General features: G+C 42.6%; 1 protein-coding gene across 1 annotated transcript in view; it reads left to right on the forward strand.

Moving 5' to 3' along the window:
• The first annotated feature begins 3,857 nt into the window (after positions 1–3,857).
• Positions 3,858–23,223, forward strand: part of atxn7l2a (ataxin 7-like 2a) — a 33,428-nt gene continuing 14,062 nt past the window's right edge. The window contains 9 exon segments of the mRNA XM_034144533.1: positions 3,858–4,043; positions 4,962–5,030; positions 6,464–6,803; positions 11,479–11,738; positions 13,780–13,862; positions 19,329–19,479; positions 19,482–19,523; positions 19,850–20,040; positions 20,213–20,330. Of these exon segments, the coding sequence (XP_034000424.1) occupies positions 3,914–4,043; positions 4,962–5,030; positions 6,464–6,803; positions 11,479–11,738; positions 13,780–13,862; positions 19,329–19,479; positions 19,482–19,523; positions 19,850–20,040; positions 20,213–20,330 (1,384 nt within the window). The 5' untranslated portion in view covers positions 3,858–3,913.

The raw sequence follows: 23,223 nt of genomic DNA on the forward strand, positions 1-23,223 counted from the left end.
AGCTAGACCATCATAGCGGAGCGGGCAGAGCCTATTATACATCCATGAGCAGAGCCGACAGGCAGGAAGACTCGAGCACACAGCTCGCGCTCAGAGTTGGGTGTAACGCGTTACAAAGTAACGCGTTACTGTAATAATATTACTTTTGTCGGTAACGGAGTAGTGTAACGCGTTACTTTTATAATTCAGTAATCACACTACAGTTACTAACATTGCCCCGACACGCGTTACTTCGTATTATTTATAAAATCAGTCATAATCACACTGACAGACAAGAGGGGTTTCCGCCGCAGGTTATATGTACGTAATCTGCGCGACTTCCGCGTCCACATCTCCCGTGCAGTGCTGCATAAACATGGCTGAGTCAGCGATAACTTTCGAGGGGTGGAGGTATGCCCATTATTTTGAGTTCGTCCGAAGAATAGACAGGAATGTGACGGTGAGGTGCAAACTGTGTCCAGGCCAGAAGCTGTTATCCACTGCTGTAAACACCACGTCAAACCTCACAACAAACACCTGCAAAGAACACATGCTAAGGTGAAGCTAATAGCTAAGGACCCCCGAACCCAGAGTGAGGATGTTGTGAGTCGCCGCCGCCGAGTCCGAAGCAGCACAAATGAGAATTTGGAGGACCGGTAACCAAAGCAGAGATGGACAGGCTTGTAGCATCCTTCATAGTAGAGGTAATGTTGCCCATTTGCACAGTGGAATCACCATCGCATCGTTCAGAGATATACTGCGCAAAATACAGATAGCAGGAGACAGAGGACAGCCATAGTCAGAGCTATCTGGATCAGTCTTATGCGACAATTGGAAACTGAACTAAAGAGAACATTTGAAACTTTAGCAGTCTGCGTGATCTGCCTGCAGGGAGGGGCGGGCCGGCCCTGCGAGTAAAGTAACGAGTAAAGTAACGAGTAAAGTAACGAGTTACTTTATGTAGAGAGTAACGAAGTAGTGTAATATATTACTTTTTTTTAAAGTAATATGTAATATGTAATATATTACTTTTTTTAGTAACGACCCCATCTCTGCTCGCGCTGCATTATAATATATAAAAAAAGAACACCATGCGTGTCATGATGGCACATAACAGCTCGCGGCCGCAGATTATTCAAATATTACTTAAAGACTGGACTTTTTAATTCAGTCAAGAGAAGAGAAAAGCGAAGAAAGGAAAGAAAATTGTTATAAGGGGTTATTAATGACAGACATAATATGGCTAGGGAGGCTGTGGCTGATGTGCGTTGATCTTGGATCAGGGGGGACTGGTTCAATCTCCACTGCAGTCAACATGTCGTTGTGTCCCTGGGCTTCACCCCAAATAGCTCCTGTGAGGATTGTACAGTATTGAGTGTATGTAAGTCGCTTTAAGGTAAAAGCAACTAACAAGTGACATGTAGAGGTCAGTGGCACTCAGACTCTACAGGGGTCATTTTTTGATCATGGGGCATCACCCATGTACAGCATCAGGACAATATCTCTATGGAGTCAGACACTGAAAGTGTGCTGGAGGCTGATGCGTTGACTGGGACAGATGGAAAGATGAGGCTGATGAGACTGAAGAATCTGCGAGGAACGAACTAGGGGCAGAGAAATAATCATATTTTAACCCTTTAATTGCCAGACCAAGAAGAAATCTATGGACAAATTATTTCTTTGCATTTTTTTATCAAATAGGACAAATAACCACAAACCATTTTTATTTTTTTTACTGACCACACAGTTTTGTTTTTATGAGCCTCTACCAACTGGTCGAGCTGGTCAACAATCATCATATAGTACATTTGTATGCATCAAACTCAAATAAAACACAAACTCAAATACATTTTTTTCTTTTATGGAAGATGAGCAATATATACAACCAGATATATTCATAAAAAATAATAAATTATTATTGTAAAACAAAAAAGAAATGGAAAAAAGTCTAATGGAAAGTGTTTTTCATTATAAAAAGTTTGGCCTAACAACAAACAACTGGCCTAACAGCAAATGTCTATATCCTGTGTTGGCCTAACTTGCTCATCTGTGTGCAACTTTGGGCTGCATTTCATGCATGAAAGGTGCTATATAAATTATTATCGCTCTTTCACTCTGAGACTCATAAGGCAGTACTAGATTTAGTAATATTACCATGAATCTAGCTATTTATTTACCATATTTTATTGGAAAACATCTCTGAAACTCTGAAAAAGTCATATTGCTAGTTTACCATAAAAGGCCAATTCGACCAGTTGGTTGAGCATATTTTCAAAAAAGTAATTACACCCTTGTTACAAAAATGTTTTTTAGCATGCCAACTTTCTCAGTGGAAGCTAGCTGAAGGGCTTTCTGTTCGAACCACAGTGACATCTAGAGGTTGTTTTGTGCATAACATGTCAACCAAAACGATAGAGCTGGCTGAATCAGATGGAGTTACACTTTTTTATTTATTTTTCAACAAGATATCAAAACACAAAATGTGCTCTACCAAATGGTGGCGCTGGCTGCTAAAGGTTAAGACAGCATCATCATAAGAGGCCAACAAGAGTGACAGGGTGTGTCACTTTGCTGAAGGATAGACCAGCTATGCAGGATATTCTCTGAAGATTTCCCAAGGGGTACAAGCTGCTGCTGGAGTACTGACTGGAAGTAGTGCTGATATCATGTCTACCATATCCTCTTAAAATACTCTGTCCAACAATATAAGTCTAATGACACATTTTTATTTAAGATGCATTCTTGTACTAAGGAGGGGAATTTGAAAAAAAATACCTGAAAAAGTACTTGTTGGTGTAGTTAAATTAGTATACTGAGTCAAACAGTATCACTCTCATTAAGAATTGATGGCAGAACATCATTTTATCTCTCATCAAAGATAGCAGAAAACATGCATTATTGTACTCAAGAGGGGAGTTTGACAGAGTAGCCTACACAGTAAAAGTACTCTAAATAGTATTTATCAATCCTCAACCTCCAAGCTATTTTAATATAGATTTGAAGAAAAAAAACTCGATGCTGACTTGACCACGCAAACGGGAAATACGGCCGCATCAATTCAGCAGTGTCAGTAACATCAAACAGAGAGATACTCATACTTTATAAGATAGGGATTCATGACAGTGCAAGACAGACAGCCAGATAGACAGATCGCGAGACAGACAGACAGACCAACAGACCGACAGACGCGCACACACATACGCACCCACACACGGACAGACTGTCTTCTGTATGTTTTGCATGTAGCCATATATTCAATGTATATTCGTGCAAACACGCACGTCTAGGCAAAGAGTATGAACCTTTATTTTGAAGAGTACAGCGCAAGCATATGGCAAACTAGCCAATCAGAAGCAAGGAGGCACTGGAGACCCACCCACCTATGGAAACGAAACATTGAGTGGTATACTTGTTTTAACAGTAAGAACAGAAAAACGAAAAAACGAGCTGAATTTCCGTTTTTTGGTTTTGGGGCAAAATTGAAAAACAAAAAAACGACCCGTTTCTGTTTTATTATTAGTTGAAATTAGAACTAAAAAAAAAACGGTTAAAACGTACCTTGGTCCAGGTGATGGTGGCCAATTCATTAATACAGATATTGATTAGTCGGACAAACAGCATCCATATCTCACTCCATGCTACTGAGAGAAACATGTTATCCTTTTGCTGCGCTCTTGATGTTTGTGTACATTTAATTATGTCATATGTAACTTTGTAAAATAAAACATCTCTCCTCTCTCTTCTCTTCTTATCTCTCTCTCCTCTCTCTATCTCTATCTATCTCTCTCTCTCTCTCTCTCTATCTCTCTCTCTCTCTCTCTCTCTCTCTCTCTCTCTCTCTCTCTCTCTCTCTCTCTCTCTGTGAACGTGCACGCAGGAAGTTCCTATCATGTCGAGAGCGCGAGATATGACGTAAGTTGCTTGCCGCGCAGTGATGATGGCGGTGCGTGAACGCGCAGTAAAAGTAATGGCTGCTCTAGATCGGCGGGTGCCTAGCCTCGATGATTTCGTGGGTCAAAGCTGGACTGCCTGGGCCGAGTGGGCCGGTGTGACAGCGGCAGAGGGTAAGGATGAACATCGACGCAAACACTGGCAGCTCGTGAACCATGTAACCAAAGCACCGGGCTTTAATTTCGTTGAAACGGAGCACAGAGCTAACCATGTTACCCAAACAAAGACCCTGCCGGGTCCTAGCGCTGGGTGGGTAACATGTTGCTCTCCAGGTCCCACTGCATTCGTTGTCTTCAAGAAAAAACAAGTGATGCTTGTTAAGATAGAGCCATTATAGTGTGTGCTTTAAAGCGGTGCCCATGACACAAGCTGCCAGCCTTTATTGGGGTTTTCATGTTCGTGAAAGCAGCCGGGCAGCGGTGGCATCACAGCGGAAGGAGGCTAGAGTAGATGGTTGGGCGAACAACTTCTTCCCGTGGAGAGCTAGCTAGCGAGCCAGACTAGCGACAAGGCAGTTAGCGTTAGCCTGCTAATGCTAGCAGCAGCAGTGTTGAGAGTAGACACCGGTGACGGAGGATGCATTTGATATGAGTTAACGTTACTCTGTGTTCTTTCGCTTCAGAACAGTGTTCTCCTGTGATTGCCAGCCCCCCCCAGCCTCAATTTAACTCATGTTAATTGTGTGTATGCGACAGGAACTCTCGTATGTTTGACTTTTGCCCTAAAGGGTCTCCTGCTCTCCCCATCTTGGAGTGTGTACGCTCATTCATTGTCTGGCATCCCTCAAAGTGTTACTTTGTTCACAACTCAAATAAAGTCTCCCTCCATCCCAAAACACTTGAAGCTACTGATTGCTGTTTGAAAACGAAATCAACAGAAGGGTCAGCAGGGAAGCAGTTTACCTGCACAATGTAACCCAGTGTAAGGGGCCTGTTATGTGCAGAATGTGTGCTGTTAGGTTTGTCTTGCTGATGATCCTGTCATACAACTTTTGGAAAACATCTGTCTCTTTGTTATGTGTGATGTTTCAGGCACTGATGTAGGTGACTGCAGCAAGAATGGCAAAAAAGCTGCAGAGGCCATGTCACTCAGTAAGGAGGGTAAGTCTGCACACTTTAATCTACCACACATTACGCTGTTGTTGTTTGGGACATCTGAAAACAATAACATTAACTCCTGGTCTAGTTGTGAATGTGCTTGCATTAATGTGCATGTACATTGACCTGGGATGCCTCAATGAACTGTGCCTCAGCCTCTCTTTGGTCTCCACCCCTGCCTAGAGGCAGAAGAGGTTCTGGTTTGCAGGACCAGGGCGAGCAAAAAAGCTTGCCGGGCTGTGTGTTACACAGCTGTCCTACAGAACCTCCGACAGACACTTTGTGTGTGTTCATCTCAGAGCATGAAAAAAAGAAGTTACTTGATAGTACGTTTAAGCCTGTGCACCTTTTCACAAACTTTGCATTTACATCACATGGAAATACAAGCCAAAACAAGGTGATGTTTGAACCAGGATCCAAACATTTGCTTAAATTATACATTTATAATTTAATGCTTTTTTCTTTTAGTTTTTTTCCCCTGACTAAATGTACTTATTTTTAGTGATTTTTTTTAGTTCATGTTTCTTCGGGAAATGCATACTATGCAAGATCATCTCCATACATGTTATAATAGCTTTAACCTGCTTCTTCCGATAGAGTATAGTTCTGTGTTTTATAAAGTGGGATTGCATTGTAGAGGTACTTATCCAGAGTCTGTAGAAAAGACGGTCGGAACGCCCCTTTTTTTTGAAAGGCAGAAAGGACTCGGAGTTCTGACATCCCGCTCATGGAGGCTAAGCAATTAACTGCTGCAGCAGCAAAACGTATTTTAGTCACCTAAAGAAAAGCCCACATAAAAAAATCAACATCAGTTTGAAGTGTTTTCTTTATTTAGAATCTGACAACCCAACTTAAAAGATCATCTAAAATGTTCTTTTAACACATGGACAAGAGGTGGGTTGCATCCTAGATAGGTCGCTGGTCTATCACATGCCGACCAATACGTACATATACAGGCAAACATTCACAGTTGCAGGCAAATTAGTCACCTATTGACAAGGCCTGAAGGTGCTTGGATTAAGTGAAGTCAATTTAGGATGTTGAGAAAACCCTCTGCGCAAGAACAAAAACACAATCCAGTGTAGATCTGTTTCCAGCCAATACATTTACCTAGTAAATGGCATGTTATAAAAAATGTGTCAGTTCTATTTATTTATTAAAGGTACAAATATAAATTATTGTAGATGTCTAGAAGTAATTCCAAGTTGATGTCAGAATCCAAGAAGTTGGAGACACTGTATTGTTACCAAATGGCGTTTACCATCAGAATACTGATTTTCAATGCTATATTCAACCAGTGTAGTTCAACTCTGACAGTGCTTTTAAGTGAGAAGATCTAACACCTTTTCATAATGCAGGATGATACTGGGCTGCTTCGTGACATTGCTATGTGACATTTGGCAGTGAGATAAGTATGTCTCTCTCCTCTCTATAAGACATGTCCATCTTCGGCCTATACCCCGGCCATGATGACTTCTACCTGGTGGTGTGCAGCCATTGTGGCCAAGTAGTGAAGCCGCAGGCGTTCGAGAAGCACTGTGAGCGACGACATGGCCCCCTGGCCAAGCTGTATGCCCGGCTGCGCTCCCCCACCCCTGCACCCCCACCCCAGCAGAGGCCCCACCACGGCCATTCTCCTTCTCATGGGACCAACGCTGCTTCCGCTTCATCCTGGGAGAGTCGTGGCCAGGGGGCCGGGCAGCCAAAGCCAGCCCCCCCCTCACCTTCCACTCCACCACAATACAGACACTCCAAGAACCCCAAGGATGGAGTACGGTAAGAACAGAGTGGGGCAAGTTGGGGGGTCGGGGATAACTTAACTTCAGGGTTCACAGAATAGACCTTCACACAAAATAGAGAACAAGTTTTTTTCACTCTAAAACCAAATGTAAGAACAAGGTGTCGTTTTTGGGGGAGTATGTGTCAGAAACAGGAACCTCCATCAGGAAGACCTGCACACAACCACAGTGAAACCACAACCAGTTTTTTACTCTTTGGTTTGTTATCTAAGCCAATTTGGGATCATTACAGCCAAATGTGGCTGCGTGTCATTTAAGTTTGTTCAAATGTAATGGTCTGCAACTGAGGCTATCAATACACCACCAAGATTTTGATTCTGTAGCGCGATCAGTTTGCAATTAAAACTGATTTGCATTGGAATTACAGTCTAGCCAGTTGTATCGCACAAAGTAAAGAATGTATTAACTGCAAATGAACCTCAAACACTAACATAACAGGGAAATAGGGCTGTCCCGAATACCATTTTTCGTGCTCCGGATATTCGGTAGTAATCAGCAGCGAATATTCGGCCCGCACGGGGGGGCGTCGTAATCAGCAGCGAACCGCTTCAACACGTGTATTTCGGTGTATTCACGGCATTCATTTTGTTATTCTACAGTATTGTTGTTTTATAGTTATTTGTTAATGTAACCCAATTTGTGTTCTTTGAAATTGAAAAGGATATCGCATTGTGTTTGTTACTTTCGTTGCAGTTGTATATGTCTTAAGTGTAATTTGGCTTGGCTTCCTATTTATGGACATGCTTTTATTTTGAAGGAGAGTTAGCGCAGTTGACAGGAAGTTGTTGTTGTTGCTTTGGAAACAACGTGACGGAGATTAACGGAGAAAAGTAATATCTATATATAAAGACGGAGAAAGTAAACGATAACGTTTATGGTTAAGTGTTAACACCCCCCGAAGAGGCACAAGCTCTTACGTTGATATTGGAGATTTCAATAAATTCAATTTGGAGAAAAAAACGGGGGAAAAAAACAAAAAAACGAATATCCGAAAACGAAATTGAAACCCGAATAGTACTCCAACGAACGAATATTCGGATATTCGGGTACAGCCCTACAGGGAAAGTCATTTTTTTGAAAAACAAGATAAACTAGACTAGAGAATGCAATTCCTGAAGAAATTGCTAGTGGGAATGCTTTATGCTGAAAATCTGACGCTAAACTGCTATGCTGAAATGTAATGTGTAAGAAGAAAGTGAAGAATTTAGATTGAAATGATACATGAACACTGGGGGCTTGAATGTGTGATGAGAGAAGAAAAATAAAGTAAAAAGGCTTGGAAAAGCAGCAGAATATTTGAACTGCAAACTTTTGAACTAACTTGATGGCGAATGATCTGTCGCCATGCCAACGGCATTTGATGACATCCCATAATACGCTTAGATGCGTTGATGGCTGCATCGTTACCAAACCTATGAAGTTTTGTGCCGTTTGGAGCATTTTCACTGAAGTTATGAGAAAACCGTGTTTCATGGTGAGCATTGTGTTGCCATGGCAATGGCAATTGAAGAAATCTCAAAACTGTCCCGTAGATGTCTTCACGGCTGGACTCTTAGCACACATGTGAAGTGAAGTTTGAGCACGTTTTGAACATTTTCATAGGAGTTATAGCGACATCGTCTTTTATGGCGAGGGATGCGTTTCCATGGAAACGGCATATGATAACACCCCATAATTGACGTAGAGCTGTTGAGGGCTGGACCGTTAACCATTATCTGAAGTCTGGTGCTGTTTTAACCCTTTTCATAGGCGTTACGACAACATCATGTTTTATGGCGAGGCGAGGCGTTTCCATGGAAACGGCATATGGTGAGATGTCAGATTTGACGTAGAGCTGTTGAGGCATGGAGAGGTGATATACAGGTGAAGATTGTGGGACGACCGGACCGTGTCCATTGGAGCTACAGCGACATCGTGTTTTATGGCGAGGGATGCGTTTCCATGGCAACAGCCTATGGTGAGATCTCAGATTTGGCGTAAAGCTGTTGAGGCATGCACCGGTGATATACAAGCGAAGTTTGGGGGACGATCGGACCGTGTCCATTGGAGTTACAGCGACATCGTGTTTTATGGCGAGGGATGCATTTCCATGGAAACGGCATATGAAGACACCCCATAATTGACGTAGAGCTGTTGAGGGCAGGACCATTAACCATTATCTGAAGTCTGCTGCTGTTTTATGGCGAGGGATGCGTTGCCATAGTAACACCACATTACGTCACATCAGATTTGATGTAGAGCTGTGTTAACCATTATCTGAAATCTGCTGCTCTGAGCATGTCAGTTGGAGTTATGACATCATCGTGTTCCATGACACAGGTGTTTATTGAGCTAACGACGTGTCCAGAGATCAAAGGTTTCCATGGTGATGTGCAGTAATCAGTGAGAGGAGAGCATTTTCATTGTTCTGAATGAGAGATAAACCTCTTACATGTGAACGTTTTGTTGAAGAACCGTAACAGATATCGGTGAAATTTCAAAGCGTGAAGCATGTCAAGGAACTTGAGCATCTGAAGTGTACTTTTTGTGTACTTTCGGGTTAATAATGTGGCCTTTTTGGCAGATTAACTAAAGGTGTGCGGCTGCTGTGGTGGGGAAAGATGAGGCTGAACTTACATTAGGCGCGTTCACACCAAGTACTTTGCCGTATTTAGTGCCGGCACTCAGTGCCCCGGCACTTATTACCCCAGGGCATTTAGTACAGATCGCGTTCACACCGGAGTACTTTTCCCTGAGGGAAGATTACGCAAATGAGCCGCTGACGTCACTTCGTTTTCTTCTGCTTTGGGTTTACTGGCAAGCCGCAAACAACTTCACGGCGTATACTGCCACCCGGAGTCCCCGGCCGGAAGTCCCCGGAGTTGGGGACTGGCTTCAGTTGAAGCTGCTGGGACTTCCAGCAGCTTCTACTGAAGCCTTCCGAGTAAATCGCCGGAACGCCGACACCTCCTCATCTCCACCGCTCCCATGTTTTATTTTGTGTTGCCATAAATTAGTCTCTCTGCGTTTGTGCACTGGGCGAATGCTAATGCTAATAATGCTAATGCCAGGATAATAAAATAACGGCTCTCATTTCAGAGTTGTACGGGGCGTGGTTTGCAATTCGCCCAGCCAATCGGAACTGGGGCACTTTTTTCCCCCAGGAAAGTACCATCTCTCAGCAGGCACTAAAAATGGGGGTAAAAGTTCCCGAGATTAAGTGCTCTTTTTGGTGTGAACGCGACATAAGGGGTACTAACGGAACTAAACGCGAAGCGAAAAGTACGGTGAAAAGTACTCCGGTGTGAACGCGGCTAATGGTGTTTAATGGAGACATGTTGAAAGTTTTTGTCACTTCATGCCCTCAAGAGGCATTTTGTTTAATTATTTTGCTTAATCTTTTTTTATTTTTCAAGCTACGAGATGTTTTCCTACGTTTGTCATGAAAAATTATGTCTCAGGAATGTAGGGTTTGGGAATTATGGCAGGTTTAAAAGAAAATATGAAGGCAAAATTAAATCTGTCCTCCACTCTAGCTGTGACATCACACACTCTAAAATCTGAAGAAGGCCTCTTTACCAAGGTCTGAACAATGTTTAATATCTCTAAAAGTAAGAATCAGATTTAAAAGTTGTGTTACATGAATAATGTCAGAAAGATGTGTGACACTTTAAAGTTGGAAGGAGGTTTCTGAGTGAAAGTATGAAGAAGCAGTTAGCAGTTGAAGTCGCATGAAGATTTTTCATGTCTGAAGAGTTTCTCCATTGACTTCCATGTTAAAAAATGTGATGATGATGAATTATGGGATATATCTCTGGAATTATGAAAGTTTATGAATGAGAAAAGTAATAGCCATCGATTCCCGACAGAGCTGAACGTTTTGATGTTTGAACGGAGTTTCTGCGATGTGGAATGTCGGAGCAGAAGAGGCGCAAAATAATATAAAGAATTTTGTGCGTCGAAGAACAAGTAGTGGGAATGCTATACAGCATTCCTACTACTTGTTCTTCGACGCACGAAATTCTTTATTATTCCGCCGGGTTATTTTGCTGATACAGCATTCCCACTAAAATATGAAATATAGAGCAGTGAAGTGATGACATTATTGTAGGCCGGCCCAAACGTTGGCATGGCAAGGGATTCCTTCACAGGAAGCAATAGAGTATCTGCAATGGGTTTTGGAATTTTGCAGAAAATAAGATTTGTGTTAGACACGTTTACGATACCTACACATTTAGTTGGCAGGATAATCAATCAATCATATTAACACCAATTTATGATTTTTTTTAAGCATACAGTACAATTGCCAGAACTTAAAAGGTCAAAACACACAACACTGAGGTCACGTGGTTGCGCATCAACACCGACAATATTACGGTGGCTAATGTTTAGCGTGATAACGTTTTTTTTAGTCTTTATTAAAAATGTTGTTTAAAACTCACCGTTATTATGACACATGGAAGCTTCAGACATGTATTCACTGTCTTTAGACAGGCAGGTGCTTTTTCAGCTTTAGATTCAAACGTTGAAGTATTTATTCTCCCACACCACCTTACAGAAAATGATTGGGATAACATTTACTCTTAAAAGTAGATTTTAGTAAAAATGTTTGCCAGTGATGGTAAAAGTTCAGCTTAAAAAACTAACTTTGGACTTCCCCCTCCCTGACGCAGACATTCCCCGCTGGAGAAGCCCTCCCACAGCAGCCACACAGAGTCCCCAGTGTTCAAGCAGCCTCCGCCTCTGGAACCTCCTATAAGCTCCCCCCCGCCATCACTCAGAGATCCGCCCTGGCCGCATGGAGGCACCCCCCCACCTGGTAGGCCTCCACCCAGTGATAGGTCCCCCACCCAGAACCAGAAGAAGGACTCCCCCCAGAACTCGGGAATTCCAAACCACCGGGTCCCCAGACCCTACAACAAAGTGGCCTCCAGTGAGTACAGGTGGAGCCGTTTGGGTGATGTGGGCGGAGTAACAGTTGAAGGATGTATGCTTCTCCTTCAGTTTGAACTACTGATGATTTTTACCTGCTAAACAATCAAAGTTCTATTTCTTAGAAACACACAGAAAATCTTTAAGGGGAAGGAAGTTGGTATAATAACTTTAAAGCAGTTCACAATGAAATTGTGCTGTCCATGTTTAAAGGTAATATACCAGGAATGGGTGCTTGCCTGTACCATGCAGAGTGTATGTTTTCCCAACTTGTCATCGTCTGTCAGAAACACATTATACTAGTATACAGAGATGGGGTCGTTACTAAAAAAAAGTAATATAACAATTACATATTACTTTTTAAAAAAAGTAATATATTACACTACTTCGTAACTCGTTACTTTACTCGTTACTACTTTACTTTACTCGTTACTTTACTCGTTACTTTACTCGTTACTTTACTCGTTACTTTACTCGCAGGGCCGGCCCGCCCCTCCCTGCAGGCAGATCACGCAGACTGCTAAAGTTTCAAATGTTCTCTTTAGTTCAGTTTCCAATTGTCGCATAAGACTGATCCAGATAGCTCTGACTATGGCTGTCCTCTGTCTCCTGCTATCTGTATTTTGCGCAGTATATCTCTGAACGATGCGATGGTGATTCCACTGTGCAAATGGGCAACATTACCTCTACTATGAAGGATGCTACAAGCCTGTCCATCTCTGCTTTGGTTACCGGTCCTCCAAATTCTCATTTGTGCTGCTTCGGAGTCGGCGGCGGCGACTCACAACATCCTCACTCTGGGTTCGGGGGTCCTTAGCTATTAGCTTCACCTTAGCATGTGTTCTTTGCAGGTGTTTGTTGAGGTTTGACGTGGTGTTTACAGCAGTGGATAACAGCTTCTGGCCTGGACACAGTTTGCACCTCACCGTCACATTCCTGTCTATTCTTCGGACGAACTCAAAATAATGGGCATACCTCCACCCCTCGAAAGTTATCGCTGACTCAGCCATGTTTATGCAGCACTGCACGTGGGTATGTGGACGCGCAAGTCGCGCAGATTACGTACATATAAACCTGCGGCGGAAACCCCTCTTGTCTGTCAGTGTGATTATGACTGATTTTATAAAAGTAACGAAGTAACGCGTGTCGGGGCAATGTTAGTAACTGTAGTGTGATTACTGAATTATAAAAGTAACGATTACACTACTCCGTTACCGACAAAAGTAATATTATTACAGTAACGCGTTACTTTGTAACACGTTACACCCAACTCTGCTAGTATACCCATGATGTGTATGGGAAATTATGATAAGAGCTTCAACTAACAACTATTTTCATTATCAATTTTTCTATAGGTTACTTTGTAAAATCCCAGTTTCTCAAAGTTCATGGTGATGTCTTTAAGTGTTTTTGGCAGTCCAAAACCCAAAGATATTCAGATAATTTTGATTAAAAAAAACTGAGAAAAGCAGGAAATCTCCCAATTTTGCATGAAAAAATATTTAATATCTAATCTATTATCAAAATAGTTCATTTGTTGATAGACTAATCATTGCAGCTCAAAGCATCACTTAATTACAGCAGCTTCAGTTTTCTGGATTTGTCTCAGGGACAGTATGCACTCATGTTTGGCAGCCTATTCATACTGTAGAAATGCACATAATACAGAAGAAAACAGAACTGCCTCTAAAAAGACATCTCTGGTTTTGCTCACGTGTGTAAAGCGCGCCTGAAATGCACACCATGATGCGGCTTGTGTTATATCAATGTATTAAATTAAACTAAAACTGCATCTTTGCTGACGGTCCACTAAAAAGCACGGAAATGCTTCCAGAATATACAGTCTGTCAATTGGTTGAAAACACTGGAATTCCAGCTTGGAGAACACATTCTGGTGAATATGTATACAATCTGTGGACATCTGTTTTTGGGTGTTGTATGTCATCACTTTACCCCACATGTCACTATGTAAGCTGCAGAGATTTGGAGTGTGTGTTGCTCACTGTGTGGTGCTGTATCTGAGATGCTGTGTGTTTCCTCAGAGAGGGAGTGTGACCTGGACAAACACTGCGGCGTCCTTGACCCCGACAGGAAGAAGGTCTGCACCCGCCTCCTGACATGCAATGTGAGCTCCAAACACACTGTGCCTCACCACACCAATGCACTACTTCATGTGCCTCACATTCATTTTTCTGTCTCATTCCTCTCTTTTTCTTGTTTTAAATTGTTTATCTGTTTTTCTCTATTTTCTCTGTGTAGTTCAGTAGAAGGTTGAGAGGATTAATTTCAGGATCCAGTCCTATCACCTTTGATTTTGACCCAGTCCGTACACATGACAGTGGAAAAGTAGGTTGTGAGTTTGTGGTCTCTTCAGTGCTCAGACAACAGCCAACAAGTTGGATAATATTTTGGAACTGTACCTTTATCAATTCTATGGTAGAGATGATGTGATAGATGGAGGCACATACAATGTGAAATGCAATGCAGATTCTTTATTCAATAGCAGGACGTCAGACAGACAGCAGTACAGCAGCAGAATGTATTGATGGCAGTTCCATGGTATTTTGACCCCTTCTGGGTGTGATTTTTCTAAGTAGGGTGTCACTTTATTTACATGTATTTGTTTTTGTTAGTCATGCTTGTTAGGTCCCAGTCAAAGGATGCACTGATATATTTGTTTCATATTGTCTCATATCAGCCAATAGGATTTTATTGTATGACTATTGTTTTTCTTTATAGAAGACCAACATTTTAGTTAACTCATTTTCTTAGACGAACAGGGTGATAAACGAATGTGTGAATAATGACTGTACAAAGAATCATGACTTGTTAGTATGGAGGTGTTGCAGAACAGCGACAGTGCTTCTGGTCAGAGATGCTTCTAATGTGGTGAACTCTATGAGTATGGGATGATCAGTGTTTTCTGAATGCATTCCATTAGTTGGTGTTAGGATGAGGGTGGTACCGTTTCACACGTGGCTGCAAATTCTCCTATAGCATAATTACACATCACTTCTGCTCATCTAAGTATTCATTCAGCGATCTTGTGTGCACTCATTCAAGTTTCCCATGAATTCATCCCTGTGTTTGCAGTCTGGAACCTTCTTATTGAAGTGGAAACTACTGTAAAGTGTTGATGTATGTGCACTGTTACCGGGCTTGCCGGGTTAAGTAAAGCTTTAACATTACTATTGAATCTCAAATTAATCAAAACATGGTGCATTTCACATGGTATCTGGTCGGTTTGCACCAAAGTTGTCTTTATAGTGCACTCTTGTGTTCATCTGATGGTAAATGGAGGGGCGTTGTTCTCCATGGGACTGGATCTATCCACTTGTGCCATTGTAGTTTGTCGAGGTCTTGCCAAAGTCATTTAATTATTACATTTTTGAGGCATTCACACGGTATTTAAAGTAATTTAATCTGAAAAATGTATAATATGCAGATCATATACAAGCAATATTGGTATTTGATCAGAAATACCCCTAATTAACCCTATTGTAAGAAATGTGACCTTGTGACAAGATTTGTGTTTTCATGATGATGCAGTAGTAAATCCCCGAAGTGATTTACTGTAAGGTGGATGTTTGTTGTCCTATCAATAACCAAATCTAGTATTCAACAATAGCTGCTTTGGCAAGTGTAACAGTGTTGCACAGGGAACAAGTGTATTGGTATCACTGTTTTAAAAGTCGCATTGACAATTTTGATATCACATCGGAGTTGATAACCTGTCAGAGAATCACAGAACCTGTGTATCCAATTGCACATCAAGCAGTGTGAGCTCATTGTAAGATATCTTTAACAAGTGACAAATGATCAAGTTCTGCATTTAAGAAATTCGCCATTTACAGTGACAAAAAGAGTGGATTCTTTCAAATGAATTACACTGCAGTCACCTCTCGTTACTAGTGAGCACTGACTGATACTGAATGGTGAAAATGCACAGGAAGAGTCCTTATATGGTGAGGGAGGAAGTGAGTGTGAGAGGCCACATCCAGACAGGACGACCCGATAAACAGGAAGTGACAGGAGTGACGGGAAAGATACGCAGGAGAACAACCTGCATCTCTACCTGCTCTGAAGGTGGATTCTTCCACCTGCTAGGAAGAACATATGTCATGTAATCCTTAAAACTATTCATCTAAAATTATTGAAATGAAACTGACGCATTTAAAGATAACAGCAAAAGTTACTAATGGACAGTGCTGCATGATAAACCTACATGAGTGTAATGCAATCAAAAAATAATAATTCCTATAGCAAAGTACCCGAGACTCTTTCCAAAACAACCAAAGGACCAGTGGTCAGACGCATGAAATCTTTAAGAAATAGATTTCAAACTTTAGGTGTTTTTGGAAAATGAGCAGCTAAGATACATCAGCTGTAATTCTCCTAATGTGTGATGGTCACATTTATGTTGTCATTTAACAGAATACACCTTCAATCAGTTTTTTTGAAATGAATAGATAGTCTAATTGATGTTCAACTGTTTAAAGACTTATTCATATCTACTCCTGTTTGTCAAATCTGGAATAGCTTAATTTATCTGAAAACATCACACAGCTGTGTCTAAATAAAAAGCTGCCACCACTTTTATGAAGCTTATGATATGGGTAGTATTTATTCAGAACGATGTCCAACTTAACATCTCAACAAAATCCAGAACCACTTCAACTCTTTCAACTCTCACCATCTGTCTCACTGAAATATGATCCTGGATGCAAAACAACTTCCTCAAACTGAACTGTGATAAATCTGAAATGGTCATCATCGGTCCCAAATCCCTCACCAAAAACAATAACGACATCTCCCTCACCATTGACAATTCCACTCTGACCCCTCCCATCCGCAACCTCAGAGTCATTTTCGACAGCAACCTCTCCTTTGAAAACCATATCAAGCACATCACCAAAACTGTCTTCTTCCATCTCAAAAATATATCCCGTCTCCACCCATCACTCTCCTTCTCTGCTCATCCATGTCTTCATCTCATCCAGACTAGACTACTGCAACAGCATCCTCTATGGTACACATCCTGACTCCTCAATAAACTCCAGTACATTCAGAACTCTGCCTCCCGACCCTCACCCGCTCCGTGACCACATCCCCCCGCCCTGCAGACCTCCACTGGCTCCCCGTCCCACAACACATCCATTTCAAGATCCTTCTGCTTACCTACAAAGCCCTCCATCACCAGGCCCCCTCCTACCTCACCGACCTGCTCCATCACCAGGCCCCCTCCTACCTCACCGACCTGCTCCATCACCAGGCTCCAATCATACCTCACTGACCTGCTCCATCACCAGGCCCCCTCCTCCCTCACTGACCTGCTCCATCACCAGGCCCCCTCCTCCCTCACTGACCTGCTCCATCACCAGACCCCCTCATACCTCACCGACCTGCTCCATCACCAGGCCCCAATCATACCTCACTGACCTGCTCCATCACCAGGCCCCTCCTACCTCACCGACCTGCTCCATCACCAGGCCCCCTCCAACCTCACCGACCTGCTCCATCACCAGGCCCCAATCATATCTCACTGACCTGCTCCATCACCAGGCCCCCTCCTCCCTCACTGACCTGCTGCATCACCAGACCCCCTCATACCTCACCGACCTGCTCCATCACCAGGCCCCAATCATACCTCACTGACCTGCTCCATCACCAGGCCCCCTCATACCTCACTGACCTGCTCCATCACCAGGCCCCCTCATACCTCACTGACCTGCTCCATCACCAGGCCCCCTCATACCTCACTGACCTGCTCCATCACCAGGCCCCCTCCTACCTCACCGACCTGCTCCATCACCAGGCCCCAATCATACCTCACTGACCTGCTCCATCACCAGGCCCCAATCATACCTCACTGACCTGCTCCATCACCAGGCCCCCTCCTACCTCACCGACCTGCTCCATCACCAGGCCCCAATCATACCTCACTGACCTGCTCCATCACCAGGCCCCCTCCTCCTTCATTGACCTGCTCCATCACCAGGCCCCCTCCTCCCTCACTGACCTGCTCCATCACCAGGCCCCAATCATACCTCACTGACCTGCTCCATCACCAGGCCCCCCCCTCCTTCATTGACCTGCTCCATCACCAGGCCCCCTCCTCCCTCACTGACCTGCTCCATCACCAGGCCCTAATCATACCTCACTGACCTGCTCCTTCACCAGTTCCCCTCCCTCACTGACCTGCTCCATCACCAGGCCCCAATCATACCTCACTGACCTGCTCCATCACCAGTTCCCCTCCTCCCTCACTGACCTGCTCCATCACCACTAGGGTTGCAAAATTACGGGAATTTTCAAAGATGGAAACTTTCCATGGGAATAAACAGGAATTTATGGGAATAAACGGGAATAAACTGGGAATTTTCTAAATTGAAGGTTGGCTCTTCATAGGGAACTTAAATATAGTTGGGGAAAGTATATTTTAGCATAATCTTGACTAAAACAAACGGATGCCATTCAAGTACACTTGAATATCCATGCCATTCCTCAATCACATGCACACTGCTTACTGCATGGCTATTGAGACCACACCCCCTACAGCAGGGATGGGCAACTTGGATGGTGGTGGGGGCCACATCATTTATGTACTTATTATTATTTATGCAGATTCACTTGGAACACACACACACATTAGTAGTAGTGGCGGCTCAAGTTGCTTACTTTCATTACAGCAACGGTCTGCAAACATACTCAACATTGTGGTTTACCCCTGAATTCAGTGAAAAGATATTCTTTCTCCCAATTTTCTTGGAAAACACGATTTTCCTCAGATACCTTTCTCTTGCTCATGCTGACATCCACAGAGGGCTGTGCTCATATGTTACCCGCTCTATCGAAATCAGTCGGAACGGCTCATTAAAAAAAATAAAATGATACAATTCGATTACATTACCCTCAATTCCCAGTTAGTTCCCATACATTCCATAAATCCCATTATTCCCATGGAAAGTTTCCAATATGGAATATTTCCAAAATTCCCCAGCTTAACTTCCCATGGAAATTTACCGGAAACTTACCGTACATTTACTGGAAATGTTCCGCCGCTTTGCAACCCTAATCACCACACTCCTACCCACAGCCTCCGCCCCTCAGACCCCAACCTCCTGTCTTTCCCTCATAGGACCAAGCACCGAACCTGGGGGGACATACCCTTCTCCGTCGCTGCCCCCTCCCTCTGGAACTCACTCCCCAAACACACCCGTGACTGCCCCGATCTCACCTTGTTCAAATCACAAATCAAAACTCACCTCTTCAGAACTAGTTTTAATCTGTAATTAATGTTGTGTTTTATATATTTTCAGTGTGTTTTAATTATGTTTTTATGAATTTTTACTCTGTTAAGTGTCTTTGAGTTTCAAGAAAAGCGCTCTATAAATAAATGCATTATTATTATATTATTATTATTATTATTATTATTATTATTATTATTATTATTAGAAGGATATACTACAACAACAACAGCAATTACCCAAAAAGTCGAGAAATCCATAATTTTGGGTCCTTCACCAAATACAAGTTGTGTCCGTTTATTTGAAATGCAGCAGTGACTGACCTGCTGTTCCTCTGTCCTCAGATTCACTCCATCCACCAGCGGAGGAAAGTGATGGGGCGCAGCAAGAACTTTGACCAGTTAGTGGCAGAACTGAAGACCAAGGTCCGTGAAAAAGGGGCCCAATCCCTGGATGGAAACTCGTCTGCTGGACGCTCCCCCAGCCCAGAGGCCCCATGGAACAGGCGGGGGCCCCACACTGCAGGAGACCCCTGGCCAGCCCCTGCGTTCAGGTTAGTGAACTTTACTGACGCCAGCTCGGATAGAGATGTGTGTATGGAGGCACATCACAATTCATATGAATTTGATCAAAACTAACAAATATTTAACTCGCGTTTACAATTGCAACACTTTTCTGCACACACACATATACTCATATTGTGCAGCTACTTGCAATTTTTCTCACCAGCCAATAAGATCACACTGAGTCCTTTGGGAAGGGGGCTTAGAGGTGGTGCTAAGTGAGAGCACTTAGTCAGTTAGAAAAATGATATTGTTGATTATAGTAAAATATAATTTTGTGGAACCAAAAAAAAAAAAAAAAGGATGTGTGTTTTACAGTCGGCCTTCATCTGTGTCGGAGAGCAACACGGAGGATGAGCAACAGTACGAGGGGGGGGTCCGAGCCCCCTCACCTCTGGTTCATGGAAAAATCTCCAGTGATGAAAGTGAGGCAGAGGGACCCGAGGAGCCCGTTGGGTTCCCATCTTCTGCTGCACATCCCAGACCTCTAGCGGTGAGCCGTTTGTACTTGGGTTTAACAATATTAAAGACAAGCACATACCACATGTATTGATTTATTAGGTGGATAGAGGGTGATTGTGCAACGCTATTTCATCTTCAAGGTGTTCTCTTGGAGGTTAACTCACCTGCCTGCAACAGATTTACAACCAGCCTTCTCTCTGCAGGTATGTTCATTTGGCAGCCATGCTTTGGGTCACGGCATCTACACGTTTGACCGCAGACTCCACCACCTGAGGTCGGCTCTCAGCAGCATGCTGGAGCAGCACATCAGCGCACACCTCTGAAGTAAGACACTCACATTCTTAGTGGCCCTTTTGACTTTGCTCTGCTTTTATTCTGCTCACTGTAAACATTTCTTGGAAAGATAACTTTGGTATCTTTTTGTCACTGGCAACATATTTTCTCCTTATCTAAATGCTTTTCTTTAACCTGTTTCACACCTTCCCCCCGGTACCGGGCGGATAAACGCGTCATTTGCAGGAAACAACGTCTAAGGAATCTTAATATTAATAAACTATGAATGTTTTATATCCATGTGGAAGAAGAAACTCAGCTAACTGATCTTTTTAATTTTTTTTTCCAAAAAAAACCCACAATGCTAACACTCAGCCTCTGAATTAGCCAAGAGCGAAAAAATGTAACATACTAAGGCAACTAAACTCACTCTAACTCCCTATTACTTATCCTAGATGCACAACCAACCACTTTTTTGGTGTCCTGGAGACACTGAATCTACCGGTGCCCTCCTCAACACTCAGTGATAAACATTCGCGACGCTCTAAACGAAAGCGTACATCATCACATGTGGAGCTAAGAAGCTAAACAGTAAATATGGCTTACCTTGGTCAAAAGTGGTCTTCAATGGCATTAAAACGATAAAAAAAACGATGCTGCAGTTAATCCATAGGTTCATCCTATGTGTCTGTGCCTTCTTTGAAATTATTTCTGATAATCCATAAGCAATACAACTGCGTTTTAGTTTCCAAACTCCAGAAGGAGACATTCCTCCAGTTTGGTTTCGTTTTCCACATGCGAAGCAACCACATTTTTTCTTTACAACCTGTCTGGGTGGGAGCCTCCCCGCTCTAACGGTCACAAGGGTATGTCAACCAACCAAATCGAGCAAGGGGGGCCCAGAGATAGGTCAAATCCACCCAAATGACCCCAGATGGCCCAGTTTTTGGCTAAATCTCTCTAAAAAGGTCAAATTTCACTTGTTTTGCATCAATCTTGATACAGGGTACTTATTATATGTTGTACTTTGGATTCCTAAAGCTTTTAGTCTACTAACCCATCATCCAAGGGTAGTTTTCACTATCTGTAAAAAAGAATTTTTGGACGGACACTATAATTTACAGTTTTTTACTATGTAAAATCTGAATTTTCTTTAAAATAAAAAACATTTATATTGATTCTGACACTTCTACATCCAACTCACAGGTTTATCATTACTTTGAGAACAAAGATTATTAATTTAACCCTTTTAGAAGGGAAGATATGGTCATTTGTTCTGGGAATGTCATTTTCGAGCCTGAGACCTGAAAAACAGGCTCAGAGTGGAACAGGTTAAGTGAATGTAAAATGTAAAATGTTTTTTGACAAGAATGATATAAGAAAATATATTTTCATACACAGATATTTTACAGAATGAACTAAAAAATCAGCAAGTAATGCCCCGGAGTTGCCAAAGGTTTTCAATGGGCTAGAATTTGCTCAGCATCCAACCAAGTCTCTGATAGTAGATAGCCTACACTACAAATGTTCAGCCCATTCATCAAAAGCACTGCTATTTTAACTAGAGAATGCAATTCCTGAAGAAATTGCTAGTGGGAATGCTTTATGCTGAAAAGCTGACGCTAAACTGCTATGCTGAAATGTAATGTGTAAGAAGAAAATGAAGAATTTAGATTGAAATGATACATGAACACTGGGGGCTTGAATGTGTGATGAGAGAAGAAAAGAAAGTAAAAAGGCTTGGAAAAGCAGCAGAATATTTGAACTGCAAACTTTTGAACTAACTTGATGGCGAATGATCTGTCGCCATGCCAACGGCATTTGATGACATCCCATAATACGCTTAGATGCGTTGATGGCTGCATCGTTAGCAAACCTGTGAAGTTTTGGGCCATTTGGAGCATTTTCACTGAAGTTATGAGAAAACCGTGTTTCATGGCGAGCATTGTGTTGCCATGGCAACGGCATTTGAAGAAGAAACCCCATAATTGACGTAGAGCTGTTGAGGGCTGGACCGGTGATATACAAGCGAAGTTTGGGGGACGATCGGACCGTGTCCATTGGACTTACAGCGACATCGTGCTTCATGGCGAGTGGTCTGTCGCCATGGCAACGGCATTGATGACACCCCATAATACGCTTAGATGCGTTGATGGCTGCATCGTTACCAAACCTGTCAATGTGACATCATCGTGTTCCATGACACAGGTGTTTATATTGAGCTAACGACGACAGCTGTGTGTCACCAATAATGTATAAAATAGGTGGAACATGAAGTCAGTATGAAGTCTCCATCAGACAGAAAAGAATAGGCTCAGACAGTCAGTTTAAACTCCAGTGACCACGTCGTTAGCTCAAACACGAACACCTGTGTGTTATGACATCATCGTGTTCCATGACACAGGTGTTTATATTTGAGCTAACGAGTGTGCAGAGATCAAAGGTTTCCATTGTTCTGAATGAGAGATAAACCTCTTACATGTGAACGTTTGTCGAAGAACCGTAACAGATATCTGTGAAATTTGAAAATGTGAAGCATCTCAAGGACCTTGAGTATCTGAAGTGTAATTTTTGTGTACTTTCGGGTTAATAATGTTGCCTTTTTGGCAGTTTAACTAAAGGTGTGCGGCTGCTACTGTGAGGAAATATCAGCCTGAAATTACAATGGGCTTTAATGGAGGCATGTTGAAAGTTTTTGTCACTTCATGCCCACAAGAGGCATTTTGTTTAACCTGTTACGCACCGCCCCGCCGGTACCGGGGGATATAAACGCGTCATTTGCAGGAAACAACGTCTAAGTAATCTTAATATTTAATAAACTATGAATGTTTTATATCCATGTAACGGGAAAAAACTCTGAATTAGCCACGAGCGAAAAATATAACTTAAAACGGCACCTAAACTCACTCATAACTCCCTATTACTTATCCTAGATGCACAG

This window comes from Trematomus bernacchii, unplaced genomic scaffold, assembly GCF_902827165.1.
Source record: "Trematomus bernacchii unplaced genomic scaffold, fTreBer1.1, whole genome shotgun sequence".
NCBI classification, from domain to species: Eukaryota; Metazoa; Chordata; class Actinopteri; order Perciformes; family Nototheniidae; genus Trematomus; species Trematomus bernacchii.